This window comes from Lissotriton vulgaris, chromosome 2_1 (genome assembly GCF_964263255.1).
Source record: "Lissotriton vulgaris chromosome 2_1, aLisVul1.2, whole genome shotgun sequence".
NCBI lineage: Eukaryota > Metazoa > Chordata > Amphibia > Caudata > Salamandridae > Lissotriton > Lissotriton vulgaris.
The window spans coordinates 721,621,819-721,646,618 of record NC_141687.1 but is presented as its reverse complement, the minus strand read 5'-3'; the positions used below and the strand labels follow the sequence as shown (position 1 = coordinate 721,646,618).

General features: G+C 46.4%; 1 protein-coding gene across 2 annotated transcripts in view; it reads right to left on the bottom strand.

The window, feature by feature from the left end:
- TRIM66 (tripartite motif containing 66) overlaps positions 1-24,800 on the bottom strand; it is an 862,818-nt gene that overhangs the window by 444,391 nt on the left and 393,627 nt on the right. For both annotated transcript variants that reach the window (XM_086956002.1, XM_086956003.1), the window contains exon 2: positions 10,380-10,483. In XM_086956002.1, the coding sequence (XP_086812128.1) occupies positions 10,380-10,483 (104 nt within the window). The remainder of the gene's footprint in view (positions 1-10,379; positions 10,484-24,800) is intronic.

Here is a 24,800-nt window from a genome sequence, read left to right as displayed (position 1 = left end):
TGGCGTATGGGGCGCCCTGCAGTGAGTCAAGGAGGGCAGCAGGATCACCACGGCTTGCCACTCAGGCCTCACCCTCAATGTTCTCGGGGGTTGGCCAAGCAGTCTTACCTTCGAGGCAGGCGTCCAGGGCCTATGCTTCCGTTTAAGGGGCACCAGGCATTTCCTGATTGTGCCCAGTGCCCATCTAATCTATAGGTGCCTTGCAGTACGTTAGGCCGGTACAGCATGTGCCCAGCCCGAATCCAGATACACCATCAACACATACTTTTCCTGCTAGGCTGCGATTCCGTTTTGGTGATTGACTGTTCGCTTCAGAGCAGCCTATCAGGGGAAGGGTCAACATGACAAGACCCATCTGATTCATAGATGCTGCTCTGGGGGCTAGATAATTGCCGGATAAGAGGAATGAATAGCGGAGCCATGTTAGGACGCGTCTGCCATCTTGGCCTCCCAATCCACGTCTCCACTGCTAATTATTCCATAAGTGTAACTTTGTACAATTTGCTTAAATGATGTGGGTTTGATTTTGGATACATCAACAATACAATTGAATATGTTATGTATTGACTGTGCTAGTTATCAAATAGCACTCTAAGAAGCTTACCTAATGGCTTATTTTATCAAATCAGATCTGGGTAAGGGCACATTGTCATATTTACTTAACCCCCTCAATCTAGAATAAGCAAAGTTATTCTTGAGATTATGGATGGGTTTATTTGCCACTCCATACATGAGAGGGATTCAGATAGAGCGTCTATGGTGGGAAAATATATACCAGTGTTGTGTATTGCCCTTGTGTATCTAATATTGTCACTCTTAAGAGCTTACTTGATTATAATAAAATATTACTTAGAGGATGATAAAATGTTGTATTTTATCAGTCTTGTGGTAATACAATTAAATCTATAAAGTGGTGCACATTGATTCGTTTTTGTATTAAGTGTATTTTGTAAATTTGGCTAACCTAGCCAATAATGTAATTTCGACAGAAAAAGAACAAAGGCTTTACAGAAACAATAGTTATTTGTTTTTCTACATTGTAAATGTTTTATATGGGAAAATGCACAATACGAGCAACAGTAGCAGCTGGAAAGAAATACAGGCTTTCTGATAACAATGCTGTTAGATCTGGGAGTCTCTAGTTGACAGAGGTAGGTACCAATGTCCAAATAGGGACCCTTGCTTCTATTCAGGATAAGGGGGATACACTCTTTACTAGGGACTTCTTGGTAAACCAAATATGCCAATCATGGATAACCAATTACAATAGCAGTTTACTCAGGGAGCACTTGCACTTTGACACTGATCAGCAGTGGCAAAGTGCCCAAAGCATCTAAACCAGCAAAAGCGAAATCCAGCACAGCATCAAAAATACAGGAGGTAGAGGCAAAAAGTGAGGGGAAACCACGTCAAAGATGCCAGATCTAACACGTGTCCCCTCCAGCTGAAAGTGGGGAGAACTGCCCACCCTCTTGGGAGTTCTCTTCACTAAGGCAGAAAAATCTGGACAGACCATCAGCGTTGGCGTGTTCTGTACCAGGGCAGTGTTCCAATTCCCTGTAGGGAGAAGGACCACCTCAACAGTTTTGGGTTCTCACCCCTCATCCGCATTAACAATCTGAGGGGCCTGTGGTCTGTCTGAATCCGGAAGTGAGTCCCAAACAGGTAGGGCCTCAGCTTCTTCAGAGCCCAGACCACAGCAAAAGCTTCCCTTTCAATTGCACTCCACCTGTGTTTCCTGGTAAGTAGCCTTCTACTAATGAAAGCTACACGTTGGTCCAAGCTCTCGTCATTGATCCGTGAGAGTACTGCTCCCACACCATGCTCTGAAGCATCCGTCTGCACTAAGGACTCACTGGAGAAGTCAGGTGCCTTGAGTACAGGTGCTGTGCACATGGCAGTCTTTGGGGCATCAAAAGCAGTTTGACAGGCATCGGTCCGATTCACTCTCCTTGGCTGCTTCCTTGAAGTCAGCTCTGTCAAGGGGGCAACGATGGTGCCATATCCCTTGGCAAACCGTTGGTAATACCCGGTGAGACCTAAGACGGCTCTCATCTCTGTCTGGGGTGCTCCCAAGCCAGAATGGTATCAATCTGTGCCTGTAGGGGCGCCACCTGGCCGCTCCCTACCTGGTGTCCCAAGCACACCACAGATCCCTGCCCTATCTGGCACTTACTGGCCTTGATAGTGAGGCCTGCCCTTAGCAGAGCCTTCAACACTTCACAGAGGGATTGCAAGTGTTCTTCCCATGTGGAGCTGAACACAGCAATGTCATCCAGGCATGCAGCGCTGAATTACTCCAGCCCAGTCAGTACCTGGTTGACCAGTCTCTGGAATGTGGCAGGGGCATTCTTCAACCCAAAGGGCATGACACGGAACTGGAAGTGCCCCTCTGACGTTGAGAACGCAGACCTCTCTTTGGCCCCCTCAGTTAAGGCAATCTGCCAGTACCCAGATGTTAAGTAAAATGTACTGAGGTACTGGGAAGCTCCCAACTGATCCATGAGCTCATTAGCTCTGGGGATGGGGTGAGCGTCAGTCTTGGTGACCGCATTGAGCCCACGTTAGTCCACACAAAACTGGAGTTATGGAGTGGCACCGGGCGCAGCAGCTTTTGGTACTAAGACCACTGGGCTATCCATGGGGCTGCTAGAGGGCTCAATTACCCCTAGCGCCAACATCTTGGAAACCTCTTCCTTGATGCTGGCCCTGACCTTGTCAGCTACACTGTAAAATTTCAGTTTCACAGGCAGACTATCTCCAGTGTCCACATCATGGACGCACCAATTGGTGACACCTGGGGTCAGGGAGAACAGGGAGGCAAACTGACCCAACACCTGGCAACAGTCCCTCTGCTGTTCTGGGGTAAGGGTGGGCAAGAGGACCACACCATCCACTGACCCGTCTTGCTCCTTGGCTGCCAGGAGGTCAGGAAGAGGATCACTTTCCTCTTTCATTCCAGCATCTGTAGCCAGGAGCATTGTCACATCAGACCTCCCAAAGTGGGGTTTGAGGCGGTTCACATTTAAGACCCTCAGGGGCTGCCTGGGAGTCTTCAAGTTAACCAGATAGGTTACTTCGCTCTTGCGCTCCACCACCTTATGTGGCCCAGTCCACTTATCTTGGATCACGCAAGGCTCCACTGGCGCCCTCACCCACACTTTCTGCCCAGGTTGAAATTCGACCAAAGTGGTATTCTGGTCGTACCATCTTTTCATTTCTTCCTGGCTAGCTTCTAGGTTCTCCTGAGCGACTTTCCTGAAGCGTTGTGTCTGGTTGCGTTATAGCTGAACACATCCTAAGGGGTTTCCAGTGGGATTTCTCCCACCCATCCTTCACCAGTGTGAGAGGTCCTCTAACAGGGTGGCCATACAGAAGTTCAAAGGGACTGAACCCTAAGGACTTCTGAGGCACCTCCCTGTAGGCAAACAACAGGCATGGTAGAAAGACATCACACTTCCGTCTCATGGGCTCTGCTAGGCCCATAATCATACCTTTCAGAGTCTTCTTGAACCTTTCAACCAACCCGTTTCCTTGAGGGTGGTAAGGAGTGGTGAACTTATAAGTTACCCCACACTCCTCCCATAGAGACTTCATGTATCTAGAGATGAAGTTGGTATCCCGGTCGGAGACCACCTCTCTGGGGAACCCCACACGGGAAAAGATCCCCATCAATACATGTCCCACCAAGGGTGCTGTGATTGTCCTGAGAGGGACAGCTTCCGGGTAGCGGGTAGCATGGTCCACCAAGACCAGGATGAACCTGTTGCCTAAGGCAGTCTTGGGGTCAAGTGGCCCCACGATGTCAATGCCCACCCGCTCGAAAGGGGTGCCTTGCACTTCCTTCTACTCTTGCCACTTGCCTGACATGTCTGGCAAGTCCTACAGAAAGTACCGACGTGCTTCTTCATCTGGGGCCAGAAGAAGTGGGTGACAAGCCTTTGGAAGGTCTTGTCTTGCCCCAGATGTCCTGCGAGAGGTACATCATGAGCCAGACCCATTAGGAAGTCCCTGAAGCATTCCGGCACCACCAGCACACGGGCTGCACCGGGCTCAGCAAACATAGGCTCACTATAAAGCAACCCATCTTCCCAGTAAATTAGATGATCCATGGATGCTCCACCTGCTGCCTGGTCTGCAGCCTGCTGCTGCACATCAATGAGAGAAAGAGAAGGGCATTCCATCTGCGCTTTGTAGAATTCCTCCCTGGAGGGGCCACCTTCTTGCTGCCAATGGGTCAGCTCAGGTAGGTCCCCCAGTTCGGCCACCTGTTCCCCAGTAGGCTTCAGGGCATCCCCCTCAGATTCTGCTCCCCCTGCCCCTCTGCTTCCTGGCAGGTACCTGGGCCACTGTTTCAGGCTACAGGTTTGCTGAATCACCCCTACTGGCTGCCATAGATCTCCATATGAGCCTGGTGTTTCACCTCCTTCCATAGGGAACTCTCCAGGGCATTACCTAGAAGACAGCCTACAGGCATGGAGGGACTCACAACAACCTTCAAGAGACCTGAGACCCCCCTCCACTCAAATGGAACCTGCGCCACTTTGCAGAGACGCACCGAGTTGTCAGCTGCAACTACTGGGTGAAGTACATTGGGAATGACCTGCTCTTCAGACACCCACTGACACCTCACAGATGTCACACTGGCTTGTGTGTCTCTCAGAGCCTCTATCTCCCTCCTATTGATGGTCACCTTCTGCCCGTATTTCTTAGTGTTCCAGGGCAGGTAGGTTTCCTGGACCATCTCTTGGCTCCTAGGGAGACAAGGGTCATAACTGCTGTTCCCATCCCTTCACTAGAAATTAAATCCTCTCCCAAAGCTACACTCACTAAACCCGGGTTTGGAGCACCAGTGGGTGCTGGGGGATTCTTGGGACACCTATTGGTAACATGTCCCACCTCATTGCAGTGATAGAAGGTAGGGGACCCCTGTTGTCCCGTCTGCACCTAGCGGGCCATGGTTGTCTAGGTTTGGGGGGTTATGTTATGTTATGTTAGGAGGTTTTTGTAAAGCGCACTATCACCGTAGGTTTCCTGGCGCTGATTGGGATACTGAGAGGGGCAAATTAGAGTTTATCCAGATTGGGGGAAGAGCCAGGTTTTAAGGGACTTACGGAAAAGGATAAGTGATGTGACAGATTTGAGAGAAAAAGGAAGAGAATTCCAGAATGTAGGGGCAAGATATGAGAAGCTTCGGCCTCCCATCCTTGTAAGCTTGAAGGGTGGGACGACCAAGAGGTGAAGATGGGAAGATCTGAGAGTGCGGGGGGGGCAGTAAGGGGTGGTAAGAGATTTCAGAAAGCTGGGTGAAGGGCCAGTGAGGGACTTGAATACTAGGCAGCCGATCTTGAAGGCTGCCCTGAGATTGATGGGGAGCCAATGCAGTTTAGCAAGGAGGGGCTTGGCCGACTGCCATTTGGGGGTCCTAAATACAAGGCGCGCCGCTTGGTTCTGCACGACCTGTAGCCTGTGAAGCAGGGTTTTAGGCAGGCCATGGTAAAGAGAATTGGAAAAGTCCAAACGGGACAGGACTAAGGCCAGAGTGACTTGAAGTAGGACAGCGGGGGACAGGAGGTAAGCAACCTTCCTGATCCTGCGGATCTGAAACATGCAGGACGAAACCACTGCCCCCACCTGGGCCTTGAGGGAGAGTTCGGAGTCAATAATGACACCCAAGCTCTTCACAGATGTCACAGGGACAGGGGGAGGACCAAGTTCAGAGGGCCAGAAGTGTGGGCCCCAATGGATGGAGCTCCTGCCGGGGAGAAGGAGCTCTGTCTTTCCGGGATTCAGCTTAAGCTGATTTTGGCTCATCCAGAGAAGAATATGAGACATAACAGAGTGGAAATTAGAGACAGCAGAAGGGGTGGAGAGAGGAAAGATGAGTTGTAGGTCGTCAGCGTAATTAAAGACGGTGACGTCCCACTGCCTCAGAGAAAGAAGAAGGGGGCGAAGATAGAGATTGAAAAGGAGAGGGGACAGAGAAGACTCCTTTCCCTGGGAACTGTTTTGGGGCTCTTGAGAGAACTCCTTTTGGTTACCCGAATCCCCCCCACTCTTCTGCTGGGGACCCTGCCCACCTTTGGCTGCAGTACCTACAATTCCTCTGTGGACCCTGGCACTGGTCCAGTGGCCACACTCCTTAGCAAGCTCAATGGGGTCTGTCAGCTTGCTGCCTAAACGATGCTGGCGCAGCTCTGGAACACAAAGACTACTCAAGTGCTCCCAACTAATTAAATGCAACAACCCCTTATAATCAGTTACTTTGCTGCCCTTCATCCAACCTTCCAGTGCACACGAGTACAGATTTACACACTCCATCCAAGTTTCCAACTCTTTCTTCTTGGAGTTACTAAACTAAAATCTATACTGCTCTGGAGTAAGTCCATACCTGAGACATAGGCGTCCTTCATATTGGGGTAGGTCATGGTACCTGCTAATTCTAAGGGCTCTAGAGCACTCCTCCCAGAAGCCTCAAAATGTTTCCAAAAGCCGTCCCCCCCAATCCTGTTCAGGCACACCATTCATTCTTAATACAATCTCATAAGAAGTAACCCAGGCATAGATATCCTCACTCCTATTGTAATTCTGTACCAGATCCTTGGGAATATATACTTTGCCCCATGCACTGGCTGTGCGCTGCCACCATTTGAACTGGAATCCACCTGCTTGGTCTTGATATCCAGTTTCCTCATGCTCAACTCATGAACCAGAAGCGTTTTCTTTCCCTCCAGGGCACGAGCATTTTTGATTTCCTATGCCGCCTTTTCTTTCTCTACTTCCAATTGCTTCATTTTCATCCTCATGATTTCTATTTCATGGCCTCTCACTCTTTGGTTCTCCTCTAACTCCTCTGGGGTAGGACCCCTGCTGGAATGGTTGCTGCCAGGCCTTGAGCCTTGTTTGCCCACTGGCAAATCTTGGGGTTGAAACCCCTCCCTTCCACTTGCATCATTTCCCTCTTGGGCCTCCCACAAGGCCTTCAAGATGCTCTGCAGCTCATCCTTTCTATAGCTGCTTTTCCCAGGGCAACTGTGATCCTTGCAGAATTGTTTGAGCTGCTCAACTTTGTAAGAATACAAATCCTCAATGCAAAACTCCGATCCTGCCTTCACACTTGCTGTCTTTCCATTCTGAGACATGATGCTTTGAAGAGTTACTCAAAAATAGAACCAAAAATCCAAACACAGTATGTGACTGCGTAGTGCTCCGCACTAAACTAGTGATGTACACCAATCACTGTGGGTCAAGTACAAATACAAGTTCAAATCCCCACCGCTGACCACCAATGTTAGATCTGGGGGTCTCTAGTTGGCAGAGGTAGGTACCAATGTCCAAATAGGGACTCTTGGTTCTAGTCTGGGTAAGGGGGATACACTCTTTAGATAACCTCTGCTCACTCCCTTGGTAGCTTGGCACGAGCAGACAGGCTTATCAAAGGCAATGTGTAAAGTATTTGTACCAACACTCACAGTAACACCGTGAAAACACCACAAATGGACTCCACACCAGTTTAGAGAAATAAGGTTATTTAATCTAAACTACACAAGACCAGAACAACAAAAATCCAACATACACAGTTCAAGAATATGATTTTAAAAGAGTTCTAGGGTTTGCATCAAAATAATTCCCAGTTACGTCACGTGTAGCCAACAGTACCTTTAGATGCAACAAAAGTTCCAAGTGAAATCTGCAGCGTTGAAAAACAAGCGATGCATCACTCTTGAGACCCTGGGGAGGCGATGTGACAGCCCCGCTGGACGCAGTGGACGTGTTGCGACAAATCCGGTCTGTATGGGGAGGGAGGCGTTGCGACGATCTTGATGTTCTCGGCGGTGGGAATTTCCTCGTACTGTCGGGGATGCGCTCCGCAAGCAACCAATGCGTGAAAATTTGCAGATTGTCCTAGTTTCTTCTTGTCCAGCTTCCCAAACAACAGGTACAACTTCCAGAGGCACCACAACTGGACCATGCACTCTAGGAAGGACAGAACTCTCTCAGTAGAGTTCAGGGGGGAAGCTGGGGTGAGGTCCTTTTGTTCCTGGGACTTCTTAATCGGGAGCCAGCTCTACTCAGGCCCTTGGAGATCTCTTCAAGCAAGGGGACACAGCACAAAGCAAAGTCCTTCCCCTCTCCTTGGCAGCAAAGCAACTGCAGGTCAGCCCACAAGTATACAGCAGGATAGTCCTTCCTCTTCAGTCTACCAGCTTTCTCCTTGGCAGAGGTTCCTTCTTGATTCCAGGATGATCTAATTTTCTGTAGTCTGGGGTCCTGTACTTATACCCCAAAAAGTCTTTGTTCCCTTTGGGCAGGAGGGCTCTGAGCCTGGTCTGAACCAGTTCTGGGTGTTCCTTGAGCACTTTGATTTTCTGGCATCTCCTTTCCTTTCAGAGAGAGGGGCAGGGTCAGCTGCCCTGCAGGGAGTGGAGCAAGCATTGTGGAAGGCAGGCACAGCCCTATTCAGGTCCAGGTGCTACCCCCTCCCACAACTCTAAATGCAGATGGAGCTATGCAGCCCAGGGATGGCCCACTCAACCTCTGGGAGCCACCCAGCCTCTGTCACTCACAAACCAGACAGTCAATTCACAAACAGGCCAAGGCACACAGAAAGGTCAGACAAGAGAACAGTCACTCTCTAAAAGTGCTGTTCTCAAACACAGGATTTAAAAACCACCTTTCCTAAAAGATGTGTTATTAAATTCTGAGTTCAGGGATACCAGACTTTTATGTCCTATCTTGCTCCTATGGGAAGATATGCAGGTAACCACTGTACACAGCATTCCTCATTATAGTCTATGGGCAAGATAGCCTTACAATAGTGAAAAACAAAAATGGCTGTAATTCACTACAAGAGCATGTCACCTGCACTAGTACATGCTCTACCTTTCACATACACTGCACCCTGCCCAGGGGGGTACATTGGGTCTTCCATAGGGGTGTCCAATGTGTACAGAAAGGAAAGGGTTAGGCCTGGTCAGAGGGGACACTGGCCAGGTTGACATTGCAGTCCACAGACGGCACACAGGCACTGCAGTGGCAGGTCTGAGACATCATTTTAGGGCTACTTATGTGGGTGGCACAATCAGTGCTGCAGGCCCACTAGTAGCATTTGAATCATCAGCCCCGGCACACTCAGTGCACTTTACTAGGGACTTCTTGGTAATACAAATATGCCAATCATGAATAACCAATTACAATAACAATTTACTCAGGGAGCACTTGCACTTTGACACTTATCAGCAGTGGCAAAGTGTCCAAAGCATCTAAACCAGCAAAAACGAAATCCAGCACAGCGTCAAAAATACAGGAAGTAGAGGCAAAAAGTCAGGGGAAACCACGCCAAAGATGCAAGGTTTAACAAATGTATTGACACCTATAAGGCGAGACTGCTTCTCTGGCTTGTGATATAGAGATGCATCACGAATCCCGTCTGTCTTTCATACCTATTAGCTGTAAAATATATTCTTCATGAACTACTTGGTATACATTATATAAAGTGTTTCCTTAAAGTTATTCATTTCTGCGTAGAAAATGTACAGTAACTGCATATTTGCATGCTATGTTACAAAACATATACAGACATTTAGAATTGTTCTTGTAAGGGCCAGAACCTACCCACGCCAGATTTTCCAATTCAGTTGCAGGACCAAATTCTAAAGTAAAATGAGAGACTAACTGACCAATTCTCCTTAATCACCATGTCAAATTCCCTAATAGAAGCCAAAGGCAAATTGCCTAAAACCAATGTGCTTAATTCAAAAATGTATCCTAATCATAAAGTTGCGTCCAGAGTCCATAAATTAAACTGAGTAATAATGTTTCAATCTAAATTGTTCGAAACATGATTTTTTGCACATAATTCATGATCAATGTCTCCCTAGTGCCCAGTCGCTCTCAATTGCGTGTGAAACTTTGTGTTATTGGGACTGAACTCACTGATAATAGTAAGAAAACATCTGTTAGTTTATTACACAAATACTTCCCCAGACCCGGAATTAAGAAAAAAAGACTTTTGAAGAAAAAAAGTGTCGCTTTCTTTCCTGCTATATATAAGATCTGGTCTGCAGAAAAGATGATTAAGTTGTATGGGTTTGAAATGCGGAATATTGCCTACTTGCTGGAAGCAATGAAGTGCACCTAAATAATACAATCGATGATATGTGTATGTCAAATATATGTGACACATTAGCTGTATTCTCTGTTTCACCGAGATTCATAAGCATTAACTTGCACAGTTATTTTCAACTTTATTCTTTTCTGAAGCTGCACTTTTTAATTTATCTGAGAACGAATTGTATCACATCTTGAAAATACGGCAGAATTCATATTGAAATATTAAATGTTTGATTGTAAAATAGAAGCATTTAGGCCACACTTACCCTAGCCATGGCAGAGTTTACTTTTGCAAAGTCCTTGAGAAAAAGGTTTTCAACAACATCCCTCGTGAGGCAGGTTTGTTTGCACACAGGACAGGAGATAAGACCTGGGGGGAAATGTATGTCAACAGAATAGATCAGGAAATGAAGCAACCACAAGTCAGTTTTGAATGTTTGTGTATTTCCTTAGCTTATTAAAAACTAAACTGAGACATGATATTCAGCGTATCTTGGTCAGTAAGATTGTGCTGCCAAATACATTATATGACAAGCAGGGTATATGAGAGTGGCTTACGGGGCATTGGAAAGGGAGAGGAATATGGATTGGTAGAGGTACTAAGTAGGGGAAAACAGAACATTTTGTAAAATAAACATTTTTGAAGATTTTCAAAACGGAGAGAGAGTGTGTGTATGTTTTTGTTTGTGTGTGTGTAAAATTGCGACAGACACCTCACACCTCACATACCCAATGTAAATCACCTAAACACAATAATTTTCCAGAAAATACATTTATTGGGGGGGGGGGAAGAATAGCACCCCAAGCACCCCCGCTGAAGCTATGCCCCTGATGATATTGGAAAAAGCACATAAATACAAATAGCACATTTTAGATAGCTGGATCCAATGCATAGAATCAATGAACACCAGAAACCTTACTTGAAACTCATAACCCATCTTATAATTGCTATTTACTTTTTAACAGTGTTCCAATCAAGTAATCTTAGGATAAAGGTGTGCACTACTACACTGACCCCCCAGGATTTGCAGCTTTGGGTGGCAAATTTGCAGCCAAAAAAGCTAAATTTGTGACACAAAACCTCAATTTTCGCAGTATTTTTGTGGTGGGCAAAAAAATGTGCCTGCCACAAAAATACTGCAGACTTGTACTCTGTCACTGGAGGAGACTGTGCAATGTCACAGACTCTAATGTTGCAGAGTTTCCAGCAGCACAGCGCCTGGGATCGGAGGGTGTTTGGGGGAGCCGAGGGAGAGAAGTACAGTGGAAGGTGGGGGACAAGAGAGCCTTTCAAATGGCCTGCAGGGGGCACACAAAGGTGTGAGGCGGCCTGGAGGCTAATTCCTCAAAAGGGGGCGAGTTGCATTTGCAAAGGCAGGCGTCAGAGGAATTTATCTCCTCTGCTGCCCGCCTGTTGCTCACCCTCCCTTTAATGGTTCAGTAGCAGCACAGAGCCAGTGAAAAGAGGGTGAACAACATTTTTTTTTTACATATTTTGCGGACACGTTGGTAAAAATCGTGGCATTTTTTTAAAAAGTGCCAATTTCACGATTTTATTTAGCAAATTACAAAATCACGGAATCCTGGGGGGTCTGACTACAAAGGGCCACACAGGGTTCAGATTTAAATATACTCTACGGAACACCATTTTTTGCGTAATTAAAGATTCCCCCTCCACTAACACACTTTTCACAACAACTTTTTTAGATTTCACCTTGTGAAATCTATTGTATTAAATATATCTTAAAGGGGGCTTACTTCCCGCTCCCTTGCTTTCCTGGCTTTTCATTGGTTCCTGTGTTTGCCACCTACCTGTCCTCCATTTTTATTGGCTATAGCATACTGGTTCCTATTGTTCCGGTGTTGTTCCTTGTGTGCTTCTATGATCAGTTTTCCAGCTTCCAAAGTACTGTTTTCATCTACTTTTGTGGAACTATGTTTTAAAGGTTTTGAAAGCAAAGGACTTGTTCTATTTTGCTTTCTGTTCAGTAACTTTTTTTTAAATTACATCTCTTCACAGTTGCAACTGCATGCCTTTATCTTGTGTTTTTTTTTTAATGTTGTAATGTCTGTGTTCATTAATGCCCTCTGCCTCTCATCTGCCGCTTGGCTGCAATGCCTTGCATTGCATATTTCCCCTCACTGTTTGTCCCCCTGTCTCTCTCCATATGTGGAGGCATTGTGAGGCGATCATCACAGGCCTGCTGGTGGTGGTGAAGACCAGGCTGCAGGCCTCGCAGCTCACCTTGCGGCCTCTCTGCTTCCATGAGTTCACATTCAAAAAGGGGCCGGTGGCAACTTCACCCCAACCCAGGTCTACACCATGGGGTTCTTCAGTTCCTGAGGCAAGTGGTGGGGATGGCAACTGGGGTCCCAGGCCAGCCAGCCCGTTACTCATCCCAGACACCCAGGACCAGCACCAACCACTGTCTCTGACACCACAGGTGCTGGTGCCACCGCCCTCCGTGTCGCCCTCACAGCATGCTGGCAGCATCCCTGCCTCCTCCACCAAGCACTCCGGTCTGGTGTCACCCACCACATCCAGGCAGATCTTCCACTGGATGATGGAGTCTCGTCAGAATCCCAAACTGAAAACTGGCAGCTCCAGTTCAGGTAATAGCAGCTTATCTCTTCATAAACAACTTTACACTCTTCTGTCGGCCACTTGTAAGATTTCTCACTAGTGCTCAACGCATGTTTGCTTCCAGTCACATGCAGGCTGTGTGAGGTATGCACCCATTAGCTGACGGTTAAATGTGAGTGTAAGACATATGGATGCATGCCTCTTTGTGATGTGCTTGCATCTCCGTATTTCCAGGGTGTAGGTTATCTGGCCTTCGTAAATGCAGCACTAGGTTACAGCTTTTGTATATTGTTGGTCACCAAAGAAATTCCGTACAGGACATAAAATATGTCAGAACATTTTTATGTGAGGATTAATTTATGTACATCAGTGCATTTCTGTACAACAGCATAAGTGGCAAGTTAATTGCTGGTGATAACATTTGCTGTTGGAAACTTTCATGTATGCATATTTTAAGTTGTGGCTGCGACTAGTGATATATTTATTTCTAGCTGGAGGTTTTTTTGGCATTCTTTTACATACATCTTTGATATTCGCATGAGTCCTAGGTTTTATTGATAGCTCTATTATGCTATCAGCGCTGCTGTATATTATCTACCCATCCATTGCAATAGAGGAGCAGTATTTTTCTCACCAACTGAACTTGCAAAATGTTGCCACTAAGGTTTCTAACACTATTACAGTTAAGTCCAATTCAACTGTGGTAAAAAAATTCCTGACATTCTGTATATTAATGTACGACACCATCCCTGTATCATATCCAATGCCTGCACTTCTCAGTAGAGGTACGATATTTTAATGGCCGAATACAGACACTTGTCAGAAGAAAACAGTATTCTGGGATAGTGAGTACCTAAACTTTTAAATTGTTATAAAAAACACTGCAATTGTTTTTGTGTCATTCCCATGAGAAATCTATTAACAGACGAGTGTACTTGCTGTTGATCCACTGTCATTCACCAAAGTCCTTCCAGCGCGCAACAAATGGCCAGTGGTGATTTCTGTACATGGGTAAATCTGACCAGCAATTAAAACATGTGCATTAATGAGATGTGGTGGAGCGAAAATCTCACGGAAAACTCTCCTTGCCAAAATACCATTACCCTCATTTTTCACTCAAGACGAAGGATCTTTTCCACCGTGTTATGACCAAGAGGACATCTACATAAACATGAGCATATCAAATGCAAATAAATATTTAAGTCAATAATGAGAGTTGTGAGTAGTTTAAAGGGATTTATTTTCCAATCAAAATTTAAGTTTCACTGACTCATCATTCATTAGTCAGATATCAATCAGGTTACAGAATTGATAATAGAAAAATAGTCGATTGAAAAAGCTTTATTCGAGTTATACACTCATAAAAGCACAGACATATAAATTCATACATTTTTTTTAAAACTTCAAACATTCTGTTACAATAAATTTATAATTGAAAATACATAATACATAAGCATTAAAATTGTTACCAATTAGAATGAATTAAGCTTTTTCAAAATATGCGAAAACTAGATGCATGTTGAGGTATAGAGACCTCCGCGTTACGGACCATTCCCAAAGTTTATACAATAAAAACTCATACCATACATATTAGCCGCATTTTGTAGTTAAAATTCATATATATCTCCCAGTAGATGTTTGCAAGGATAAGTCAAACAAAGGAAAATGTAAAATTCAAAACACATTAGGGGATAGAGCCCTCCTCCTTATGGACCATGCCCACCCCAGATATTTTGCTGTTCCAACTACGATGGACATTTCAGTGGAGGAACAAATAATTCTCAACCCCTCAACACCGCTTCGGACACCAAGATTCCTACATACTGGAGCCAACCAAGATTTTCTTGGATTTACATAGGCCTCGCATAAAAAAAGAAAATGTGCGATGCTTTCATTGGGGGCCCCACATGACGGGCAGCACAAACCACTACTAGTTCTCCAACTGGACGTCAAACACCTCAGGGGGAGAGAGCCTGCCCTTAACTGGAAAAATAATTTCCTGTCTAATGGGACAGTTATACTGTCCCAATACTTTTCTAGGGATGGTCTTTGTTTAATTTCCATAAATCTACCCCCCATGGATTCCGAGGTTACGCTCCTCCAAAGTTTCTGATCAATGTGGTCCCAATATATTTCTTTAATACTGGATTTACTAGGGAATACTTCCCCGAGGGGGTTTTCCCATAGTTTGGAGAGCCCAAGCTCAGCAAGGACGTCCCTTAGCATTTTTGGCCATTTAATTTTACGAAAAACATCTGATTTGGCTAATGCTAGGAACCCCTCAGCGTAGTGTCTTATTTCCATGGTTGTCCATAGCCGTCTCCAGTAGAGGATAGGCCTCAGTCGGGCACGGTCACTAAGCGATCTTCTGCCTAGATCAAGGCCAAGCGGTATTAATGGGGTACTTTGGGGAAGACTAGTTATCCCTCTCACAAACCTGTTCTCAGATCTTTGAAGGGTGGTAAGACTCTCAAAGCCCCAGACTTCAGCCCCATAAAGGGTTGCGCCCAAGGCTTTTGCGTCATAAACCATAAGAACAGGTTTTATAGGCCTGGTTTTGGATTTTACTTGCTCGACCCTGAGGGCTCCTGAAATTTGCTGGTGTTTCAACACCGCCTTCTCTATGTGTCTTGCCCATCCAAGTTTACTTGATATCTCCACCCCGAGGTATGTAAAAACATTTACTAACTCTAATTTGATATTGTTCAAAAATACCTTGGGTTGAGATTGGCGCTTTTGCCCAAAGGCCATCAACTTGGTTTTATTTACATTAACCTCGAGACCCCGTTCTTTGCAAAATGCGTCAAATATGTTCAGGGCTCGCTGGAGACCCGACGGGGTCTTGGACACAATCAAGGTGTCGTCAGCGAACATCAGAATTGGAACTCTGATGCCCGCTAACGAAGGTGCGTCAACCATTGCGTCCAATATCCTATCTACAATGCCATTAATGAACAGGGAGAACAGCAGGGGCGCCATTGCACATCCCTGCCGTACCCCCCGCCCAACTGGAAAGTTAGTAGTGGATTCCCCATTCCTCCCCCACTGAACCTTGGCATAATTGCTTTCGTGAAGACGCATTATTAACGTGAGCAAATCAAGTGGGACCCCTATTTTGGACAGAACCTCCCACAGCGTGCACCTGGGCACCAGGTCAAAGGCAGCCCTTAGATCTACAAATGCTACGTAGAGGCTGCCTTTACCCAGGAGTACAGTCCCCCACCGTAGCATGGTGAAGCGAAAAATTTGATCGACCGTACTGGTTGCACGTCTGAATCCTGCCTGAAAGGGGGATAAGGCATTGTTGTCATCTACCCAGACCATAAGTTTGTCGACCAGCATCTTCCCCACTACTTTTTGCATAGTAGCCAGCAAACTTATTGGTCTATAGTTTGCCGGGAGTGACCGGTCGCCTTTCTTAAAAATCGGTATTATTATTGCCCCCTTCCATATATTGGGGATTTTTGCCCCTTTGGCCAAGCCATTTCCCAACAGGGTTGCATATTTTGCCCACTGGACCTTATCGTGTTTAAAAATGTCTGAAGGGATTCCATCTAGCCCGGGGGCTTTTCCCCCCTGCAGAGTTGAAATTACAAGTTCCGCGTCCTTAGTTAGGAATAGATCACCCTTGCAAAAAACCATAGGGATTGATTCTATGGCCACTATATCCCTACACTCAGCATACTGGGGTTTAAAATACTCGACCCACAATGCCTCATCGACATTGCTGTCGGGATTATTGGGGGCGCCCCCTCTTCCCCATTTCACAATTTTCCAGAAAATTCTGGAATCCTTTTGCCCTGAAGCCTCAAGTAGCTCCTCCCAGTACTCCTCATCCCACCGCTTCTTAGCCTTTCGGATACTGTCATTATAATATTTCCTGGTGGCTCTAATCGAGGCCTTGTCCCTGCTTTTGAGTGCTCTGCCCAACTCCAGTCTAGCTACCCTACACTGTTTGTTGAACCAGGTTGCCATTGTGATTGGTACTTTTCTGTTAGTCTTCAGTGGCTTAATAAAGTGTGGTTTTATCAAAGAGAAGAATGTGTCATGTATATCAGTTATTTGGGCAGAGCCTGGTAATACAGGATCTACTTTTTCCATGGCGGCAATAGCATTGTCAACCTCCAAATGAATAGACTCCAAGGTGGCCAAATTGGCCAGGACATATGGCCATTTCACCCTTCTTGAGTCATTGGCCATAACAGGTACGCTCCCACTACCTGACACTGGGTTGGCTCGTGCGGCCCTCCACCATGAGTGGGAGACACAGAGGGGGTTATGGTCACTTTCTACTCTCCCCACAATTTCCATGTCACCCACGCCACACCATAACTCAAGACTACAGATGACATAGTCGATCCTGCTTTTATTATGTCCATTGTCAAATGTACAATTACCACATTGGTTGCTTTTTGTCCTGCCATTAAGGGCCCTCAGACCATACTCCAGACATAACGCATTCAACGACAAAATATCTTTTGTCCACCGCTTCACAGGTAGGAGGTTTAGGTTTGGGATGCCCCAAAGGGCATCTTCCTCTAGTCCTATTGGGTATGCAGTATTTTCTAGAGGCTCGAATGTCCTATTCAAGTCACCAGCCAAAATTACTCTGTTTCCAAGTGACTGGGATTCAAGGGAGGCGGATAGAACTTCTAGGGTAGCAGAATTCCCCAGACTCTTGCCCCTAGCATATATGTTATAAATGTCTATCATGCCACCCTTGCCTACGGATAATCTCAATAATTGTATATCCTTGCAACCTAGATCAATCATTTTTGCTTTTACATTTGAATTTTGCTTAATCCAGACTGCGAGGCCTCCCATAGGTCTACCCCTGGGGCCTCTCGTTGCTGGTATACAGAAATTTAGGTAACCCGGGAAATGAATTGGGTCACAAGCCCACGTCTCTTGGAATAGGCACATTTCGAACCCACTTACAAAATCAATCCAATGCTGTGACAACAATCTAGCCCCCAGCCCCGCTATATTCCATGACAGAAGTCTCTCCAGGGTATTTTCTATACAAATCCCCTTTTCATTAGGTGCCGTGGGCGGCAAATCATCCTGCTTCCCGCAGTCACAATCCTCACTTAGAACAATATTTATACAATTTGCATCTGTACCCTCCTTGGTGCAGATGGTAGTTGGGAGGGCCGATTCACCCACACACCCCTCCGAACATACAATAATACCCCCATCCCTCACATTCTCGACTTCGGATTTTTTGCTCATTACATCATCATAGGGTATCAATGTTACATCAGGGTTACTTCCCCCAACCATTTCCTCTTCCAAACGTAATTGTTCAACTGGTCTCTGTCAACATCCCCACATCGTCTGCCCCTGCCCATTATAGGGGTTAAATGCCTGCATGTAGCAATTATTTGATCTAGATATGGGAGCAGCAGGGGGGCCAGCCTCTACCCAAGTACAGAGACTAGGTCTCGGTTGCTCCCTGCAGCCCCCTGGGTAGATCACCGGTCTGGGATAAAAGAAAGTGAGGTCCACAACCCCAATCCCACCAATGCTAATGTTCCAACCCGGTCCCGTAATCAGCCCCACAACCCTTGGATCCTGAAAGTTGATTATAATACACTCACCCCCCTGTTTTTTTAAGGTATTCCCTATCCAATTGACCCTTCTGGCCCCAATTATCAGGCCATCCACTCCCCCTGGCAGTGGTCTATTGACAGAAAGCCAATGCATGGCCTTGTTTTTTAGCATGTCATAAGTTTCTCTTTGGCCCTCCGTTAGGGGTGGGACGTTAGTAAGTATGGCCACATATGGGTAGGAGTCCGGGGTGAGCTGTACTGGCGGGATCCTAGTCGGCAATTTAGTTATTTGGGACTTTATTTGTGCTTGTTCTAAAGGAACGCAGCTCTGTGTAAGGATGTTTTCCACTGTCACACAAGTATTAGTCCCATTCCCGTTACGATGAGCATTGTTCCCGATGCCATTACTAGAGTGGATTTTATCATTTCCTGACCGTTGGGCCATAGTTTTTCCCGGTCCGGTCGGCAAAAGTGTGGCATTTTTGCTAATTGTGGTTGGTGGATTTTTTACACTATCCTTACTACCCTTGTTGGTGATGTTATTGGGCTTAGTTTTCCCGCAATTACTAATGGTTTTGGTGGACATTAGATCAGATACATTCTTACTATTCCCCCCTTTATTATCCTGTGCAGGAATGCCATTTACAGGCGGGGATTGTAAATCAACCAACACGGCTCCTTGATCTTTATCGACTGTATGTTGATGTTTCCCAGTCTCACCCATTTTTTTGCCAGACTTGATTAAAGATTTAATAGAAAAAAAGTTATCTAGGCTAGCTTGTTCTAGATGGTCAAGTTGTTCAGCTAGCTTTTTAAGTCTTAGTTCTACGGGATTTAGAAGGGAACGCATTATTTTTTCCACTTCTAACAGAAGATCGTGATTGGGAGATAGTGACCCCGAGGGTGCTATGATAGTTGGATCTGGGACTGGCACCGCCAACGTTATCGAAGGCACCATGGTTATAGGGTCCACTTCTACTGGGGCTGCTTCAGCCTCCTCCATTGGCATTAATACGCCATTCTTTGAAGCGACATGGCTTGAAGACGATTTAGTACCCAGCTTCCTGTACTTTCTTGCAGGTTTTTGAGGTTGTGATTTTTTTACAGTAACTCCCCATTTCCTTTTAACACCGGGCTTAGATTTAATCGCTTCCAATTGTACACAGTGTTTTTCTAAAGCTCCTTTCCCTTTTGCTAATTGGCTAGGTACATCAAAATGCGCAACAGATAGATTAGTTGCTACAATGTCCGATGAAGAATTAACAGCTAACTCAGTATGCAGAGGCAAGTCGAGTAATAGGTCCTGGGTGGCTGGTAAAACTATGGATGACAAAGGTGTAACCAGCGCAGGAAAGTTCAGACCTTGATTTTTCTCGGGCGGGTTTTTCAAAAGCTCTATCGAGAGCCTACGCCCGGCTCGTCTTTCCGCCAGAGCGATCTCTTTATCAATATCCTGTGGCAAACGCTTGAAGTAGGAGTCAAGAGGGCCCATGACAGCAGGCTCTGCTTCACCCATAGGAGGCAACAGGGTAGAGATACTTGTTGAGCAAGCCATAGTGCAAGAAACCCCCCTTCTGCCCACCAAAAAGCTAGCAATTCACGATTCAGTTACAAATTCAGTGGGTTAATCAGTACCTGGACCGTAGATGTTAATGGGGTGGCCCAGCCCGGCCTCCAGCGGCCCCGGACGGCCACAGACGGTCCCGCCCTTGTCCCGGGCTTCTCCCGCGCGCTCTCCCGCGCTGCGGGAGTGTAATCAGTTAATGTAGGACTTGCACACAAGAGGTGGAAGGGGTGGGAGGGGTCGGGGAGAGCGGCCCAGGTGATGCTGCTCCGGGCTGGCGCTCGCTCCTGGGAGATGAAGTCCCTCTGGGAGCAGGCGTGCTCGCTCGCAGCCCCGTTACCGACTTCCCTCAGCTGTTCCCTTCAAACTCCAGGCGGAAAACACGAACACAAACACTCCAGCGATGCGGGACCCGCGAAGCGGGTTCCGCGAGGGGTAGGCAAAGACTGGAAAGACTGAGAGGCTGGTAGGCTGCAAAGTGCTCAGTCCCAAACAGTAGGCAAAAATGCTGAATTTTCAAAGAGGCGTCCCGCTCTTGATCACAGCTGATGCTGCTTAAGACTGCTCGGTGGAGGGGTGGGAAGGGTCGGGGAGAGCGGCCCAGGTGATGCTGCTCCGGGCTGGCGCTCGCTCTTGGGAGATGAAGTCCCTCTGGGAGCAGGCGCGCTCGCTCGCAGCCCCGTTACCGACTTCCCTCAGCTGTTCCCTTCAAACTCCAGGCGGAAAACACGAACACAAACACTCCAGCGCTGCGGGACCTGCGAAGCGGGTTCCGCGAGGGGTAGGCAAAGACTGGAAAGACTGAGAGGCTGGTAGGCTGCAAAGTGCTCAGTCCCAAACAGTAGGCAAAAATGCTGAATTTTCAAAGAGGCGTCCCGCTCTTGATCACAGCTGATGCTGCTTAAGACTGCTCGGTGGAGGGGTGGGAGGGGTCGGGGAGAGCGGCCCAGGTGATGCTGCTCCGGGCTGGCGCTCGCTCCTGGGAAATGAAGTCCCTCTGGGAGCAGGCGCGCTCGCTCGCAGCCCCGTTACCGACTTCCCTCAGCTGTTCCCTTCAAACTCCAGGCGGAAAACACGAACACAAACACTCCAGCGATGCGGGACCCGCGAAGCGGGTTCCGCGAGGGGTAGGCAAAGACTGGAAAGACTGAGAGGCTGGTAGGCTGCAAAGTGCTCAGTCCCAAACAGTAGGCAAAAATGCTGAATTTTCAAAGAGGCGTATCAATGCAGAGCATATCATAACTGTCATGCAGTGCTTATCATAAAGGAAGGAATCCCTATTCTAAGGAAAAATTAGGCATAAATGATGTCATTCAGAACTCATGAAGAGTTCAAGAAATCCAAAGCAGAGTGAACTTAGCATGAAGCTAAATCAATATTTAATAATTGCGAAATCTCCAATAAAGAGAATAAAGCATAGAGCAAATAAGTCTTGGCAAAGCCAGTTAGTCAAGGCATAACGCTTGGGGTTTTTAGCAAAAAGCCTGCATCTAAATCTGCCCTCGTTCCCTTACAGCTTTTTCTCTCTCCTCTCATTCAGCTCTGTCTCTGTCTGAGCCTCTCTCTCTCTCTCCCCCAGAGGTTGCCCACAGTACCTCCTCGGACACCCTCGGCTGACTGCTCTCATCATCAATCAGGCGGGTTCTTGTAACACATTTGAATTTTGCTCTAAATGATTTAATCTCCTAACTTCCTGCTTAAGAAATAATTTATTTTTCAACTAAATTTAAAACTTTTATTCCAACAAGAAATTATTATTTTAGGCCAGAGACAATAAATACATTTTACAATAATAAGAAGACAAATGTGTGCTTTCCAGTTCCCATAGCTATGGAATGAATGAGGCTTTGTTTTAAACAACTTAATACTGAGCAAAAAGCAAGTTACAGTCTGTAAATTATAAGAAGCTTATTTCTTTCACAGAGAAAAAGGGAGGCAACATTTTCATTCTTATTGCTGAAGCTTCTCAAAGCAATATGAGCTGTATTTCAGCTTTTCTCTACACTTTAAAATGCATGTTAAGGCCTCATGTTTTCATTTTTTCCAGCACCAAATATCTAATTGCCTGTTTTTAAATGCAACTTTATGTTTGAATCTCAAGGCAGCTTTTGTCATCAGAAATGTTTAAATCTATAGGAGATATCTACACCCTCACATGTAAAACTGCTACTTTTGTGTATTAGAAGATACTGACAAGACAATCTCTGCTTTGCAAATTTCGGTGCACACATTAACTGACCCGATTTAGACATCTACAATTTTAATATAAAGTGAGCTGTAACCACATAGCATTTTAATTAGCCGCCAGGTTTAAGTGCGGCTGTTCTCTTCATCGCCGATGTCACTTTCACTTTGTAAGATTCTAGGCTCTAATTACTCAAATGAAAGAATGCTCCAGTGTAAGATTGAAGCTTTATACTGCATGACAACCGTCTTAGTGTCAGGCAAAGCACCTTATAGTTTTTAGGTTTCTCCTGCGCAGCGCTTGCGGCCTCTCTGCTTCCGAGGATTTCAGTTCCAAACAGTGACTGGCAGCAACTTCATCCCAGCCAAGTCTACACCACCAGGGTCCTCCAGCTCCTGAGGTAATTGCTGGGGATGGTAGTACTGTCTCTCATCTTACACATATTTATAGACGCAGGTAGCACATCTATTCTCAGGCTACGCAGCTGTTACAAACTCCAGCTGCAGAAAGTAGAGTTATTCCCCAGGGTATACAGCACCTCACTCCCCCATGTCAGTACAGCAATCCCCCAAGTTGCACAGAGCAAACATGCATAGGTCTCGGATAACTTTACTTTGGGTTTCACATACTTAACAGGCTCAGCAGTTATACAGTAAACTTATCTCTCAGGTTACACAGGCCCCCTGCAGTAAACTATTAGAGTACATGGAGTTTACATACAGGGATCTAGGCAGGACTATTTTACAGGTTCTACGGACTTTAGAGGCTCAGGATACAAATGGCACAGGCATAGACCACGCACTTTGCAGCATGATGGGAGGGTGACCCGAGGGCACTACATGGGACATAAAGACCTAAGACACTCCCTCTCTGGTTATCTGTGCAAAGTTTGTCAGGCACGATGTACCGCCTCAGGGGCTCATCTGCCTCACAACTGCCAGCTGGCTTCATGCCACATTTGTCATCACTTGCTGTTCACTATTAGTGACATCGGAGCATCCTGGAATTGTAGGCCATAGCTGTGTGGAGACATGTGAAACTTCAAATTCCAGAACCCACATGAGCTTTGACTAAAAACCCCAGAAAATACCCAGATGTGTCTAAGGGCGCTACAGACAACACATTCTGTCTCTTCCCGGGTTTCACATAAGGTACCCTAAGATCTCCAATGATTGCTCCGGGGATAGGCTCTCCAGTCATGTGGTTACAGTTGAGGCTTTCCAAACGCTTGGAGGGGCTATGTACATACAAATGCTTCTGTGAATCATGCATGCCTTTCAACGTATTTGTAAGACCTGGAATTTCTTGGCGTGATTACCCCTGACTATTTGCCTCTAACTCCTCTATTTTTGGTGCTGTGATAGATTTTGTTTTGCCAGCTTAGAGGCTTTGGACACTTTGCCACTGCTAAATAGTGTCAAAGTGCAAATGCTCCCTGTATAAAGTGTAATGGTAATTGGTTGTCCATGATTGGTATGTTTGCCTTACTAGTAAAGTGCACTATGTGTGCCAGGGTTGGTAATGCAAATGCTTCTAGTGGGCCTGCAGCACTAATTGTGCCACCCACACATGTAGCCTTAAAAAGGGAACACAGGCCTTCCATTGCAGGGCCTGCACTCAGTTTGTTAAACTGCTATGTTGTTCTGTTCAAGTGCACTCACTTGCCAGACCTTACCCTTCCCTTTATAACCACATCATGGTAGGTCCCGGGTACCCCCTGGGCAGGGCGCAGTGTATGTGTAAGGTAGGACATTTACTAAGGTGTGTGCCATGTCCTGACAGTGAAATAATCTCCATTTAGTTTTTCACTGTGGAAAGGCCATCTTGCCCATAGGATAGCATGGGAAGGCTGTGTAATATGTTTTCCAGCCTTAGATGGAAAGGTGAGGTTTAGTATGCCTGAACTCACAATGTACTAACACATCTTTTTATGAAGGTGGTTTTTGCATTGTGTGTTTAGAAGCCACTCTTTCAGAAGTTGCTGAGTTTTTGTGCTCTAACATTTCTGTGTCTCTCTGCCTGGCTGTGGATTGATTATCTGGATTTGAAAGTGATAGGATCTGGGGAATGTCTTGACCCAGGGGAGGAGGTGAAATAGCAACAGGCTGACCTGCATCTGGAGTGTGGGGGGAGGAGAAGCCTCTAGAGGTGAAGAGGCCTTGGTTGCTGCCATAAAACAATTGTCCCATCTCCTGCTGAGTTATTGAGAATCCAGGCCCCCCTTAATCAAAGGAAGAAGGTGTCACTGGCAGGGAGGCACCCAGAACTGGTTTGAACAGGGGTCAGTGCCCACTGAACACAAAGACTTCAAAGCCATTGAGGGGTATAACTATGAGAACTGAAGCCCCTGAACTTTGAAGAATGGCTTGATCAAGTGTGAACAAGACTGGAGCTACTTCGTGGTCAAGAGAACCTTTGCCAAGGAAGAAAGAACTGAATAGACTAAAGGAGAGGACTGACCCTTGCTGTGTGTTCTGGGGCTGGCCTGCAGTTCTATGTTTTAACCAAGGAAAGGATAAAGGGACTTTGCTGTGTGCTGTGTCCCCCTGCTTGAAAGGACTTTTCTGTGTCCTGTGTCCAGAACTAACTTATCCCCAAGGGCCCGAGGTGAGCTGGCTCCCTGTTGCGGAAACTCAGGAACACAAACGTTTCCAGGAGAGTCTCAGCGGCGCTGGGTGCGTGTGCTTGTTGCAGCCTGAGACCCTAGTAAGGTGTGTCCTGTGACCGTGGGCACCTGGAGTCCAAGCAAGGATCAGCGACGCGGTGTGCGTGTGCAGCCTGAATCCCTTTGTGAGGATTGTC